This window comes from Leucoraja erinacea, chromosome 1 (genome assembly GCF_028641065.1).
Source record: "Leucoraja erinacea ecotype New England chromosome 1, Leri_hhj_1, whole genome shotgun sequence".
In the NCBI taxonomy this organism is placed as follows: Eukaryota; Metazoa; Chordata; class Chondrichthyes; order Rajiformes; family Rajidae; genus Leucoraja; species Leucoraja erinaceus.
This window is the reverse complement of record NC_073377.1, coordinates 581,939-597,730: the sequence shown is the minus strand read 5'-3', so window position 1 is coordinate 597,730 and position 15,792 is coordinate 581,939. Positions and strand designations below refer to the sequence as shown.

At 41.8% G+C, this 15,792-nt stretch overlaps 1 protein-coding gene across 5 annotated transcripts in view; it reads left to right on the top strand.

The window, feature by feature from the left end:
- Positions 1-15,792, top strand: part of dnaaf9 (dynein axonemal assembly factor 9) — a 109,363-nt gene that overhangs the window by 84,191 nt on the left and 9,380 nt on the right. For 4 of the 5 annotated variants that reach the window (XM_055642897.1, XM_055642818.1, XM_055643124.1 and 1 more), the window contains 9 exons: positions 2,097-2,185; positions 3,652-3,810; positions 4,876-5,001; positions 6,943-6,980; positions 7,995-8,130; positions 8,559-8,645; positions 8,914-9,020; positions 11,755-11,829; positions 15,011-15,213. In XM_055642897.1, the coding sequence (XP_055498872.1) occupies positions 2,097-2,185; positions 3,652-3,810; positions 4,876-5,001; positions 6,943-6,980; positions 7,995-8,130; positions 8,559-8,645; positions 8,914-9,020; positions 11,755-11,829; positions 15,011-15,213 (1,020 nt within the window). Of the gene's footprint in view, positions 1-2,096; positions 2,186-3,651; positions 3,811-4,875; positions 5,002-6,942; positions 6,981-7,994; positions 8,131-8,558; positions 8,646-8,913; positions 9,021-11,754; positions 11,830-11,937; positions 12,237-15,010; positions 15,214-15,792 lie in introns of those variants that run through there. The other variant, XM_055643049.1, reaches the window with a different exon arrangement.

Below are 15,792 nucleotides of genomic sequence, written 5' to 3'. Positions count from 1 at the left end.
GACAAGGGAGTTATGGAGAGAGTGGTCTTTGCGGAAGGCAGATATGGGGGGAGATGGGAAGATGTGGCGAGTGGTGGGGTCACATTGGAGGTGGCGAAACTGACGGAGGATTACTTTTTGTATGTGAAGGCTGGTGGGGTGAAAGGTGAGGACTAGGGGGATTCTGCCCTTGTTGCGAGTGGGGGGATGGGGAGAGAGCAGTGTTGCGGGGTATGGAAGAGACCCTGGTGCGAGCCTCATCTATGGTGGAGGAGGGGAACCCCCGTTCCCTGAATAATGAGGGCATTTCAGATGTCCTGGTGTGGAACGTCTCATCTGTGGAGCAGATGCGGCGTAGATGGAGGAATTGGGAGTAGGGGATGGAGTCCTTACAGGAAGCAGGGTGGGAAGAAGTGTAGCCCAGATAGTCATGGGAGTCAGTGGGTTTATAGTGGATGTCTGTCAGAAGTCTTTCGCACATAAGGTTGTTGTCCTATTGTGAGTAAGTAACTAATACAGAAAATGGCAAAAAAAAAATTAAGCATGAACATGGAAGGCCGAAGAGCCTGTTTCTGCACTGTAGAGAAACAATATCAATGCATCAGAGAGGCAAGAGCATTTATAATCATAAATGTTTCTTATTCCACACAATTATCTACAGGACACTGGTGAGCAGGCACTTCGATTATTTTGTTCAATTTTCATAATCATACAGTCAATAAAAAGCAACAAAACACACAAAATACTTTTTACATAAACATCCACCAGAGTGACTCATCCACATTCCTCACTGTGATGGAAGGTGAAAAAAAAAATTCAATCTCTTCCCTTCTTTGTCCTCCCGCGGTCGGGGGCCTCGAGCCTTCTGTTGACGGGCCGATTTTGGCTCCCGTAGCTGGCGGTCGAGCCCTCCGTATCGGGGAGATCAAGCTCCTGTATCGGGGAGATCTCAGCTCCCCGCGCCGGGCGAACGGACCCCGGGTCGGGGCTAGTCGAACCTCCTGCAACTTTGGAGCTTCCCGACATCAGTCTCTACCCGAGGCTGCAAGCTCATTGATGTTGAAAGGGATGTTGCATTGATGTTGCAAGGGATCGCAGGCTCCGATGGTAAGTCCACGGTCCCGCAGTGGGACTCAAAATCAGTCTCGAGCAAGGCTGCCAGCTCCATGATGTTAGGCCGCAGAGCGACCAGAGATACAATCCAGAAAACAATCGCATCTCGTGCAAGGTAAGAAATTGGAAAAAAGTTTCCCCCGACACCCCTCCCCACCCCCCACATAATACAAACCAGAGAAAATTAACACAAACTTTTAAAACATACTAAAAATAACAAAAAAAGACAGACAGACCATTGGCGAGGCTGACGGCGCCACCCGGTGGATGGCAGATTTTGGATCCAATTAGCCAACTTGGCTTGGATCCCATGTGTCTTCTTAACCTTCTGAAATAGCCAATCTATCTCATTGAATGCCTTATGACAGGCATATCGACAACATTAACCATCAATCTCTCTTGTTATCTCCGCAAAACACTTAGTGAGGAATGTTGACTATCCTGATCATTCCTAGTTATTCTAAATGAACATAAATCCTAGCTCTTGGAATTTTCTCTAAAACGTCTTACCACTGATGCCTGTAGTTACCTGGCTTATCCCTGCTTCCTTTCTTAAAGTATTGTTGGGTAAGGAGTTCCAGACCTTAGAATCAGCACTTTGAAAGCATGCAGATATATTTCCAAATTAGGATTATTCACAAATTTGGGGAGTTGCCATAGAGTTGATGATGGGGTTACAGATAAGGGAGATTTTGTTGGAGTGCTCAAGGCAGCTAACTGCAGTATGTTTTTTGGATGGTGCACCCTGCAGCCATGTTTTGAAAATTGTTTTGAACATTTTGAGGTGTTGTTGGAACTGGGTTTACCTGAGTAATTGGAAGATTTCCATCATCTGGGCCTTTCATTTGGTGGTAATTTGTGAATTTCCAAAAGGCATATTTCCGTTACCCGAAATGCTGTATCTTGTTTCATTTACTTTAAACTAATATTTTATTTTCCAATTAAACAATATTTGTTCAACCTGTTTCACATAAATGTATTTATTTCTTCTGCATTTGTTGCAGATGGTGATCACTATTGTTGCGGGTCTACCTGGCAGTTACAAAGAAGAACTGTGTACCTACATTGTTAATCTGACTCAAGAGCATGGAAGGTCAGCAAATTAAATGATTAGTTGCAATTTTTTTAAGTTTACGATTTAAACTACTTTTCATAATCTTTTTTAACAAAAATGCACATGAGAAAGTTTCATGGTCATAAGCCTTCCTCAGGCACTGCTCTGCGGCAATAATCATCGGGGTACGCACAATTTTTACCTTCATTTCACGTATTACACTAAAACTAGTGAATTAATATTTAATATCGACACAAGGAGCTGCAGATGCTGGTTTACAAAATAAAAGACACAAAATGCTGGAGTAACAGTGGATTAGGCAGCTTTATAGGACTTTGGTTAGGCCGCATTTGAAGTATTGCATGCAGTTCTGGTCGTTTCATTACAGGAAGGACGTGGAGGCTTTGGAAAGGGCGCAGAGAAGGTTTAACCATAAAGTTGACTGGAATGGAGGATATTACTTACAGGGAAAGGTTGGACAGACCTGGATTGTTTTCTCAAGAATGCTGGAGGTTGTGGAAGAACAGAGAGATATATAAAATTATGAGAAGCATAGATAGAGGCATAATCTTTTTCCCAAGGTGGAAAAAATCAAATACTAGAGTGCACTGCTTTATGGTTTGAGGGGCAAAGTTTAAAGGAGATGTACAGGACAAGTTTTTTACACAGAAGGAGGTGAATGCCTGGATCATGCTACCCAGGGTTGTGGTTGAAGGAAATACGATAGTGGCGTTTAAGAGACCTGGGTAGGCATATGGATACGCAGGGATATAGATTATGTGCAGGCAGTTAAGAGATAGTCTTGGCCTCACGTATGAAGGGCCTGTTCATAAATAATACACAAAGTTTTGGATTAAGTCATCGGGTCAGCCAGCTAATCTGCAGAATATGGATAGGTAACGTTTCGGGTCAGGGCCCTTCTTCAGGCTGAAGAAGGCCCTCGACTCGAAAGGTTGCAAACTTTACTCTGTGTCTTTTTTTAATATTTGCTAAAGTGGAGCTTCACACCAATAAGGAAGGTTACTTTATTGTGCAGAAAATGGTAGTGCTGTAAAAAATCCAAAGTAAAACAAATATATTTGGTTGCCCAACACTCCCGATTAAATTATTTATGTAATGATCATTAAGCAAAAAAAAGATAGCGGATATCCAAAATATAAATAGAAAATGCCAGGAATTCTCATCAGGTCGGCTAGTGCCTGTGGAGATAAAAATAATTGAAATTTCAATTTGGTGATGGTCTGTTCTATTTCATTTGTGTTCTCGTTGTCTTTCTGGTTATATTAGTTGAGCAATGAATCATGTTTCAAACCACATGGCATAAAAGTGAAATGTGTTGTTATGTTATCAGATAAAATTTGTTTGAAGTATTTTATAACTTAAAATGTTTGTCTATTCAGTATTTTTTTTTTAAAGCGAATTAACTTTAACTATCTGACATCTCTGAATTAGAACAATTACATTTATTTCCCTCACAGCTAATTATTGTTTTTTTTAAATTATAGATGGTCAGTTTACCGGCAGATGCTCGATAACTGTGAGCCATTCAATTATGGTCAAATCCACCATTTTCTATCAAGTGTTCTCGAAGCACAGAGAAATAGAACAGTTCGCCAATCTGTATACTCACGAAGGAAAGTGAGATTACTGATCGTCACACCAGGGTGAGTCTAAATCATGGTAACGAGAATGCAAGCATGTTCGACTGTCAGCATGTTTTAGGGTGGGGTTGTATGAGATTGCAGATGCTGTAAACTTGAGCAACGAACAAAGTGCTGGTAGAACTTAGAGAGGCAATATCTGAGAATGGAATGGACTGATGACATTTCAGGTCAAAACCCTTCAGAATGATGCAGTGAGTGGAGAAAGTTGGAAAAAGAGAGATATGGGGAGGAGCAAAGCCCAGGATGTGATAGACGGATACAGGTGAGATGTGGTCATTGGCAGATGGGTGGAGATTGTGACAAAGGCTCGAAGTGAAAAGGAGACTAAAGGATGGTGGTTAAGGAAAAAAGAGATGTGAAATGTTAATCTTCGGGGAGAGCTATGATTGGAAAGGGAGAGGGGGATGGGAAAGAGGAGCGATAAATGGGGGACTCCGAGATGGAAAGGGTGGGAGATGTGCATATGAAGCAGGGGAAAAGAGTGGGTGACAAGGATGATGGGAAACCAACTATATAAACGTTAAATTCTTCAATTTCAAGTGATATCCACCTAACCACAATGTATCTTTGTCTCCTGGTTGTTACTCGTCCCCAACCTTGATGCACACACATTTCACCCACCATCTCCTATCTTCTGAATTCTTCCAGCACTCTGTTTTTGTAATGTTTTAGGGTGGGTTGTGGTGGGGCAATGTAGGAATGTGAATGTGGATTTTTCATGCTGTTGTTTGTCATTCTTTCTCTTATAAGACCATGATATTTCATCTGTATGTGTACGGAGATTTTTTGTCTTGAGATATTGATAACCAATATCCATCATTTATGTGTAATAGTAGATCATCGGTAATTGATAAGCTAAAGAACCCCAAAGCAGAATTGTAGCTCACTCAATTACATGCTCAACTGAGCCCATATGCAGTTTAAAGTTATTATTAGACAACTATAAGTAGCATAACAGGTAATATCCTGAATAAATGGCAACTGACTTCACAAGATGGAGCATATGATGCAGCGATGTGCTGGAAAAATAGTTTTAAATTCATGTGCATACAATAAATTTTGCAGATACACAGATGTTATTGATGTTGTGCAAGCTATCCAGATGCATCCAGACCCTGAGGTTCAATCTGCATTTGTCATCGGTGCTGTCACCACCTGTATTGATCCACTGTGCTCAACTATGGAACACAGGTACCATTAGAACTGTTAAATGATTTATAACTATTTCAAAGAGAACCTCTGGTATTTGTTGCCCTTCTCAGATTGTTGTAGGCCGCTCAACTCTACATGTCCATTAGGTGATATCATCGGTAATCCTCCGGTGTTTTCCATTCTGTTGCTCTTATTGAATACTTAGTATCCATAAATCTCCAGATTTTCTGACGCTCCTCTTTTTTGGTAACATTATATGCTTTCATTTTATCTAATGCTGTCCTTAATCCCATAATTAGCGATAGAGATCTCTATACTTATGTATGTGTAGGAAAGAACTGCAGATGCTGGTTTAAATCGAAGGTAGACACCAAATGCTGGAATAACTCAGCGGGACAGGCAGCATCTCTGGAGAGAAGGATTGGGTGGCGTTTCGAGTCGAGACCCTTCTTCAGGCTGATGTCAGGAGTGGGCGGGACAGGGATAGAATGTAGTCGGAGACAGTAAGACTGGTGGGAGAACTGGGAAGGGGGAGGGAATGGAGAGAGAAGGAAAGCAAGGGCTATTTGAAAATAGAGAAGTCAATGTTCATACCGCTGGGGTGTGAGCTGCCCAAGCAAAATATGAGGTGCTGTTCCACCAATTCCCACTGGGCCTCACTCTGACAATGGAGGAGGCCCAGAAGAGAAAGGTCAGTGTGGGAGTGGGAGGGGGAGTTAAAGTGTTGAGCAACCGGGAGATCGCGTGGGTTTAAGCGGACTGAGCGGAGATGTTCATATGATCAGGGAGTTGTGGAGAACGGTCTCTGTGGAAAGCAGAAAGAGGTGGAGATGGGAAGATGTGGCCACAAGTGGGATCCCGTTGGAGGTGGTGAAAATGTTGGAGGATTATATGCTGTATGCGATGGCTGATATGGTGAAAGGTGAGGACAAGGGGGACTGTCCTTGTTACGAATGGGGGAGGGGAAGCAAGAGCGGAGCTGCGGGATTCTGAGGATATGCGGGATCTATACCTATATAGTTTTGCAATCAATCAAATGGTAATTTATTAAGAATTAGGAAATCATTATTTAAATATTTGTCATATTTATCTTCAGTAATATTTTTTATTCAATATTGGTCATATTTTCCCTCTGACCAATTTAAATATATTTTTCTTTCGGGCCCCTGGTTTCCGCTTTAAGCTGATCTTGCACTCCTATGTGAGATGTTCCTGTGTGGAACTACTATGGGATCAGTGACCATAATTCTCTTAGCTTCAAGATAGTTATGGAAAAAGATAGAGTTGGTCCACAAGTTAGTCCTAAACTGGGACGTCTAATTTTCTTGGCATTAGACAGGACCTTGGAAAGGTTAAGAAACAAAGAACTACAGATGCTGGGATACAAAAAGAAAAGTAAAGACATGAACTGCTGGAGTAACTCAGCAGGTCAGGCAACATCTCTGGCGAACATAACTGGGTGACGTTTCAGGTTGGGACCCATCTTCAGACTAATTGTGGGGGGGGGGGGGGTGAGAAATCTGGAAGAGAGAAGGGCAGGACAAAGCCTGGCGGTTGATAGGTGGTGTGGAGATGTGGGGTTTTGATAGGCAGATAGTTGGACAAAAACCAGAGATGCAAAGACAAAAGATGTGAGGTAAGAATAGATGAAGTGTATATAATGAAGCTAGAGGAAGGAATAAAGATGGAAGGGGAGAGGAGATAGACACAAAATGCTGGAGTAACTGGGTGTGACTGACAGCATTTCTGATGAAATGGAATGGGTGACGATTTCTTGTTCTACATGAAGCATGATTGTGATAGCAGTAACTAGTTTAAGCTTGATCGAAACAGCCTTCAATTCTGGGAAAGGTATAGGTATAGAAAGGTAACCATGTGTTTTAGCAAATTTCCAGGTTAAGTTTTGAGACAGTTCATTAGTAGGTCATGTACATATTTTACTAATATTAATTGTTTTTAATAATATTTTTGTATTTTCAGGTTACTTTTCCCTAAGCTTTTGGATCAATGCTCTCAAGGTATTTAGAATTGAAGTAAATAATATATTGTTGAAGATATTTTCCTTTTTGTTATCATGTTATCCTGTGGCATATTTTGCAGATGTAGCTGATAAGTTTTAGGATTGTGTCAAGATATTGTTAGTGTATGTTGATTCTAACAATCTAATTTACATTTTGAAATTGTATATTTTGATAAACTTGGTAGCTTTGTTTTTTTTAATATATATATATATATATATATATATATATATATATATATATTCAGAGCTGATGCTTGTTATGAACATTGCATGAAGTCATACCTGACTACATGGTTGAAACCAGATTTCACAGGGAACTGTTCTCAGCCATCTGAGTGACCATTCGTTAGTTAGGCTTTATAGCTGAATTTTGTTTTGTGCTTGATAGTGCCCGTCCATGTATGCTTTTTGCAACAGAAGTTGCCCAATTTTGATCCAGTATTATAGTTCCTTCTTGCCTTTACTTAAGAACTAATCAGAGAAACGTTTAAAATTACAAAACAGCCGAAGTCCACGCTGTCTTTGAGAGTTATTCCAGTTACTCCCTTTCCCATTGCTCAACCTATAACATCGTGAGTTCTAATTCTTCATGTGGCTTGTAAATGTGGTGAGGTTATCATCTTTCCAGACAATGTTCTAGGCCCAGGACTGCTTTTATGAAGATGTTGTCAACAAATAAACATGGTTACCTCTGGATGGAGCTGGTGGGATGAAGGAAAGCAAAGTTTTACTGTCCGCCCACTCTAGCCTGAAGTAGAGTCCCGAACCAAAATGTAATCTAGAATTCCCGCCACGGATGCTGCTGAGTTCCTCCTGCACTTTGTGTTTTGCTCAAAATGTTTTCATCCACAGTTTCTTGAGTCTCTGAAATTTAATTATCAGTGGTCCAAAGAAGTAGAAATTTGAGATATGGTGATTGAGACTTTTGAAACCGAAGGACAATATGGAAAGAATAAGACATTCATTTTCATTTAAAGTTTTGTACCAATTTCTTGTAATTTTGTTTTTGCAGGTGTTGTCAGTAATGTTGTTCTCACAAGCTTGACCTCTGAGCAAAGACATCCACTTCTGGTACATCTGCAGAAGTTGATTCGTGTAGCAAACCCCAGGACTGCATTCATTCTAGCAGAAAAGGGGGCAGTGACAAGGTACTGAATTCCAGATTAATTTCTCTAATTCCAACATCATTTAAAATATACTCCCAGTGAATTGTAATAAATACGAAGAGCTTCAATAAATCTACAGTTAACATCAAACAGAAAACTAGCTAACCATCTGTATTGGTGATTAATTTGGAATTATCTCTAATGTCTTTGGTTTATTTGAAGAATATTATCAGTTATTTTATATAAAAGATCTATAAAATTGAGTCTGAAGGAAGAATAAGAGAGTACATGAAATATTTTAGTTTCTTATTTAAATAACGGAAACAGGCATTGATTGCATGTGGTTAGGATGCTTTGCATCCTATGAGAACTAAAAAAAGAAGTACATGAATTTTTCATCATGCGTAACAAACCAATATTGCTACCTCCTTGCAAAATTCTTTTTTACCTTTTTTCCCTACAAAATTTAGGAATGCTGATATTGAAATGATTCTGTCAGGAAGCAGTTTCTCAGAACCGTTTATGTTGAGAACACGTTATTTGATGTTCCCTGGCTGGTAAGACTATCCAGTGCACAACATGATTTTTGTGCTGCTGTTGCAAAGACAGAGGGGTAAACAAGTGATAAAGCTGTGGGGATTTTCACAAAATAAATAAAATAACTTGGATGAGAAGACAAAATATAGTAGTAGCTTGTAATGAAATATATTTTCCTAAACTCTAATGCGTTTTGTATGCAATGTTAATATGGAGAAAGCTTTATCTCGCAAAGTTTCATGAACATTTTGGAAAGAAATGTATTCTTTAGCTTTGTGTTTCTCCTAGGTGGAATGGCAAATTCAGATCGGGACCAATTTTCCCACAAATGACTCAGATCTGCATTCGGTTCAGCTGTTCACTTGATAAAGCACGATTTGTGACAAAGTGTAAAGGTACATTTAAGCTTTTGCAGTGAGGTGTAAATTGCCTTTCTTTTGTTTTACCAAACTTGAGCTGTATACATTAAGAAGTCTATAGATGGAAATAAATTCATAAAATGAAAATAAGGAACTTAGTAGGTAGTTGAGTCAAACTATAAATGTAATTCCCATGAAGCAGTTCAAAGTTTTAACGGTATGAAGAAGAGTTTGCTTTCATGCCTGGAAGATGTGTATACTTGTATGACAATGCATTAATATGGCTAACATAACAGGACTTTGGGACTAACTGAAAAACATATTTCTGTCCTCCCTATCAACTCGCTGGAGTTTAGAAGGTTGAAGAGGGACCTCATTGAAACTTACAGAATAATGAAAGGCATAGATAGAGTGGATGTGGAAAGAATGTTTCCATTGGTGGGAGAGTCTAGGACCCTCAGAATTAAAGGGTGCTCTTTTAGAAAGGAGGTGAGGAGGAATTTCTTTAGTCAGAGGGTGTTTATTCTGTGGAACTCATTGCCACAGAGGGCTGTTGAGGCCAATCCCGTTATTGTTTAGTTTTACAACAGTAACTTTACTGAGTAAATACATGAATGGATTAAGGAATATAATTTATAGACTTCAATCAAGCATTATATGCACCATGAGCTTGATGAATAGACATAAGATTAAGAGCATTATTGTCAGTTGAAAAGAGATTAACGTATGAGCTGAAAAATCTCAGAACGTTTGATGATGTTATCCTTTATTATTGGTCTTCATAAATGTCTTACAATAGATGGCTTTTGTTGCTGATCTGAAGAAGACACAGATTCAAAAATATCTTCCTTTTGGCCTTTCCTTGATTTCCCAAACAACTGATTCTTAGGAAAGATAAGATAAGATAAGATACATTTATTGTCATTTGGACCCCTTGAGGTCCAAACGAAATGCCGTTTCTGCAGCCATACATACAAACACATAGACCCAAGACACAACATAATTTACATAAACATCCATCACATTGCTGTGATGGAAGGCCAAATAAACTTATTTCTCCACTGCACTCTCCCCCCCCCGATGTCAGAGTCAGAGTCAAAGCCCCCGGCTGGCGATGGCGATTGTCCCGCGGCCATTAAAGCCACGCCGGGTGGTGCGAGGTCGCACACCGGGTCTTGGTGTTAAGAGCCCCCGGCGTGCGCTCGTAGAGTCCCGCGGCCATTCCAAGCCGCGCGGGGCAGTGGTGTCAGGCCCCGCTCCAGGAGCTCTTCAACCCCGCAACTCGGGCAGGGGAAGTCGCCGTTGCGAGAGCCCTGAAAAGCGGTCTCCCTCCAGGGAGCCGCGGGCTCCCGGTGCCGCCGTCCACAGACCTGTCGTTGGAGCCTCCGACTCTCCGGTCGGGCCGCAGCAGCAGCAGCAGCAGCGCTCCTCCACCGCTCCACCCGCTCCGGACTCGGCCAGCCCCGCGACGGCGACGGTGAGTTGTAGCACCAGAGTCCCCGGCTTCTTCCTGTTGTAGGCCGCTCCTCGTTGCGGCCCCAACGACAACGGAAACCCGACGAGAAAGGTCGGGTCTCCAGTGCAGGGAGAGATTTAAAAAGTTTCCCCCCCCCCTCCCACACCCCCCACACACACACCCCAACAAAAAATAACAAAAACTACATTAAAACACAGACAGAAAAATAATAAAACGCGGACAGACTGCAGAGGCCGCTGCTGGCCAGAGCCGCGCCGCCCACCGGAAATAATTCCCTGCACCTGATTCATTTGCCATTGTAAGGCAAGAATCATTCTACATGAGCTACAGCCACCTTGATTCAGGAAGGAGTCACATCAACTGATTTTTATCTGTAAAAGATCCCACGCTCTGGAGCTATCTCCTTAAATATTCTCTCCTGGTTCCCCAAGTGTTAGTCTTTTATGAATAGTTGGCTAACTCCAAAGCAAAGATAGAAAATATGGAAAAAACTCACCAGTGTCGCACACCCAAAGGGTTGATTGTTTCTTTCACCATGGATGATGCCGACTTGCTGCGTATTTTTTTGTTTTAGATTTCCAGTTTTGTTTGAAGTCCATGTTTTTCTTGTTCGTGAGATTTCTGAATCCAAGATAAACCTGCTACTGAGATTCCTTAATGATTCCTCCCCTTCAGCTTTCTGTAGGTTAGACAGTTGTAAGATCTTGTGGATTTCTGATGCATTGGTTTGAGAGTCAATTTATCAGCTTTAGCTTTTGCTATTTTCATCAGCAGCAAAACATCTGCCATCAAACGTTTTCTGCGGTTAGCTGATTAAGGATGGAGCAACCAATCGTTGAGAGTTTTCATATGATCAAAAAGAGACAGCATAACTTGTAAAGGGCCGCTTCTTATTTAAATCTTGAAACTGCAACTGATTCTCCCCAGTTACAAACTCCTAGCTTACGGACAGCCCATACATACGCATAAGCTCAAAGGATACCAGCAGGATAGGTGGGGATGCTGACTGCTATGTGTCTGTTGGCATCTTCTGCCAATTCTAAATGGGACATTAAGTGAGGGAATGAGCCCGCTTGGAGCCTGCTCACTCTCCCATCACAACTGTTTCTGATCCTTTCCCATCTACTGTCCGTGTTCATTTCTGACTTACAAGCAGTTGAAGTTCTGAATAGTTCTCAGGAAAAGAGCCCAGCCAAAACCTGGCAGACTGCCGTTATGTAAAAACTTAAGACCAAAACATGATTTTGGTATTATTCCTTAGTAACCACGATCTGTCTTTTTCTGTCTCCCTAGCACTGAGAAATACATTGAAATCAAGTCCATTCTGTGGAAATACTTATCATATTCGAGCTCAACTGAAATTTTCAGGTATGCCATTTCCTGAACTTTATTTCCATTGCTCACTTGTGTAAAATGTTGATTCTTCTAGGTAAGGTGGTCTAATTGCAGGGACTACTTGAACACTTTTATTCATAGGATCATACAGCATGGAAACAGGCCATCACAGGAACGGGGTACTGACTGGATGATCAGCCATGATCACATTGAATGGCGGTGCTGGCTCAAATGGCCTACTCCTGCACCTATTGTCATTGAGCCCAACTCATGCGTGCCACAACCAGTGGACATACTGCCTTTCTCTTCATCCATGGCTCGATGATTCAAGTACTCATCTCGACTCCTAAATGGTGTCAATGGCCCAGTTTCAATCACTGCATACCAGGGAGTCACCACCCTCTGGCTGAAGAGGGTTCCTTTTCTGTCCCCTCTAAATCTCTTCATTATTAGCACAAACCTGTCCTCTAATATTATCATCCTCTGATATGATACCTTATCAGTACCGCTCGTAATTTTATATGGCTCATTCATGTTCTCTTTTAACTACCTTTGCTCCAGTGACAACAGACCTAGCTTCTCCAGTATCTCTTCATAACTACTCACTGTCAACCCATTACTAAGCATTCGTTTTCTGTAAGGCTAAAAGCATTAGGTATGGCAATTCAACAGAAATGTGCTTGCTGATACACCTTGCCAGTAGATGCATATGCAAATATGATATCTTCAAAATGAAAATAAAATAAAAAGTGATAATTAGTGAAGCCCATTGTTGTGCAACATTTATTTCTCATCTAAAGATATTCTGGTCTGCTTTTATTTTTCAATGTATTTATGAGGTTTGGAATGGTTGTTAAGGCTGTTAATTGTTACTATTCTCCGTTCACCCAGTGAAGGTGGTTAGTGCATCACGTTTGGTAGAAGCACTCTTATAATCCTGTTGGTGAGTAAGTTTCAAGATGTAGACCCAGCAACAGTGATATGTTTCTAAGTCAGGAATGCGTGTAAATTGAAGGGGCACTTCTATGTGTTCGCATTCCAATGTACCAGCTGGTATAGTGGCCTTGATTGAACAGGCAGCAGAAATCTTATGTGTAATTTTACGTATATACCCCTAAGTGATTCAGACAGTGATTCTGAAATTCCACATGTGACCTCCCTAGACTGAAGCTAAAGTAGTGTTTCAGTAGGAGAAAGTGTACATTAGTTTATTTAATACCCAAACTAGTGAACAGAGGCTTATATGTACATTTGGATTCCAACAAGGGAGAGACAATAATTATGTCTGAAAGTATCCAAAATTACGTTGAAACTTTTGGATATCATAAAAATTCATCTGATACATTAATTTACTTCTGGAAAGAAAATGTCCAATATTTACCAGCACTGATCAATTGCAATTCCTGACCAACAGCATTGTCATTGAAATTTAGCTTCTATCTAAAAAGACCTTTAGAAATGGGGGTTAGGGACGGACAGTAAATGCTTGCCTTGCCTGGTACACACATATCCTGTGGAAAAAGAGCTCCATATTTAGGAATCCACATACATCTTTGCTTAATTTACAATAACTTAATTTGGAGATGACCAAATGATGGATTTCTGCAAATGTTAAATTCACCAGAAACAAGAATTCAGATTCAGATTCAATTTTAATTGTCATTGTCATTGTCAGTGTACAGTACAGAGACAACGAAATGCATTTAGCATCTCCCTGGAAGAGCGACATAGCAAACGATTTGAATAAATAATAATAAGTGTCCGGGGTGGGGGGGTGGTGATTGGCAGTCACCGAGGTACGTTGTTGAGTAGAGTGACAGCCGCTGGAAAGAAGCTGTTCCTCGACCTGCTGGTTCGGCAACGGAGAGACCTGTAGCGTCTCCAGGATGGTAGGAGGGTAAACAGTCCATGGTTGGGGTGAGAGCAGTCCTTGGCGATGCTGAGCGCCCTCCGCAGACAGCGCTTGCTTTGGACAGACTCAATGGAGGGGAGCGAGGAACCGGTGATGCGTTGGGCAATTTTCACCACCCTCTGCAATGCCTTCCGGTCGGAGACAGAACAGTTGCCATACCATGCTGTGATGCAGTTGGTAAGGATGCTCTCGATGGTGCAGCGGTAGAAGTTCACCAGGATCTGAGGAGACAGATGGACCTTCTTCAGTCTCCTCAGGAAGAAGAGACGCTGATGAGCCTTCTTGATCAGAGTAGAGGTATTGTGGGTCCAAGAGAGGTCATCGGAGATGTTGACTCCCAGGAACCTGAAGCTAGAAACATGTTCCACCTCCGTCCCGTTAATGTGGATGGGGGTGTGCGTGCCGCCTCTGGACTTCCTGAAGTCTACAATGAGCTCCTTGGTCTTCTTGGAATTAAGGGCCAGGTTGTTGTTAGCGGACCATGCTGCTAAGTGCTGGACCTCCTCCCTGTAGGCCAGCTCATCGTTGTTGCTGATGAGGCCAACATTGATTACAGCCATTCATGTGGTCCTTGATCACACCCTTGCACCTTATTCCTGAGTTGCATTTGGAGATGCCCGTGCTGCATTGATCCAGCAAACAAAAAATATGACAAATAAGTAACCTATTACTAAAAAAACTTTTCTGTCTGATTATGTTTCCTGACATAGAAACATAGAAACATAGAAATTAGGTGCAGGAGTAGGCCATTCGGCCCTTCGGGCCTGCACCGCCATTTAATATGATCATGGCTGATCATCCAACTCAGTATCCCGTACCTGCCTTCTCTCCATACCCTCTCATCCCCTTGGCCACAAGGGCCACATCTAACTCCCTCTTAAATATAGCCAATGAACTGGCCTCAACTACCCTCTGTGGCAGAGAGTTCCAGAGATTCACCACTCTCTGTGTGAAAAAAGTTCTCCTCATCTCGGTTTTAAAGGATTTCCCCCTTATCCTTAAGCTGCGACCCCTTGTCCTGGACTTCCCCAACATCGGGAACAATCTTCCTGCATCTAGCCTGTCCAACCCCTTAAGAATTTTGTAAGTTTCTATAAGATCCCCTCTCAATCTCCTAAATTCTAGAGAGTATAAACCAAGTCTATCCAGTCTTTCTTCATAAGACAGTCCTGACATCCCAGGAATCAGTCTGGTGCCTCAACAAATCAGTCTGACCGCCTCAACAATATCATGTTCTCAATGGAGCATAATTTTATTGTATCTTGCAAATCTATGTCTTGTTCTTCACTTGCGTTTTTTTAGATTCCGAGAAAAGATTTGAAATTTGCCACAACATCCAGACCAATATATTCACTGCGCATCCCTTGGAAGATGGCCCTTCTCCACCTCCTCTGCAAGGTGATGGGAGGCTGAACAGGAAACCTCTGGGCAGTTTTGTTGTGTTCATTGGCTGCATGCTGAAGGAGGAAACAATGAAGGACTGGCTGCGACAGTGTGCAAGACAGGTAGAGATTGTAAATACAGACACATGTAACTGATCTCTTGCTAATTGTAAATTTATCATTAGTTTAGTTTAGAGATAGCATGGAAACAGGCCCTTCGGCCCACTGAGTCCACACTGACCAGCGATCCCTGCACATTAATACTTTCCTACACACACTAGGGACAATTTACATTTATACCAAGCCAATTTACCTATATACCTGCATGTCTTTGGAGTGTGGGAGGAAACCGAAGGTCTAGAACCAGGGGCCACAGTCTTAGAATAAAGGGGAGGTCATTTAAGACTGAGGTGAGAAAAAAAAATTTCACCCAGAGAGTTGTGAATTTATGGAATTCCCTGCCACAGACGGCAGTGGAGGCCAAGTCACTGGATGGATTTAAGAGAGTTAGATAGAGCTCTAGGGGCTAGTAGAGTCAAGGGATATGGGGAGAAGGGAGCCATGGGCTATTGATAGGGGATGATCACAATGAATGGCGGTGCTGGCTTAAAGGGCCAAATGGCCTCCTCCTGCACCTATTTTCTATGTTTCTATCTCGGAGAAAATCTACGTGGTCACGGGGAGAACAGTCAGCACCTGTAG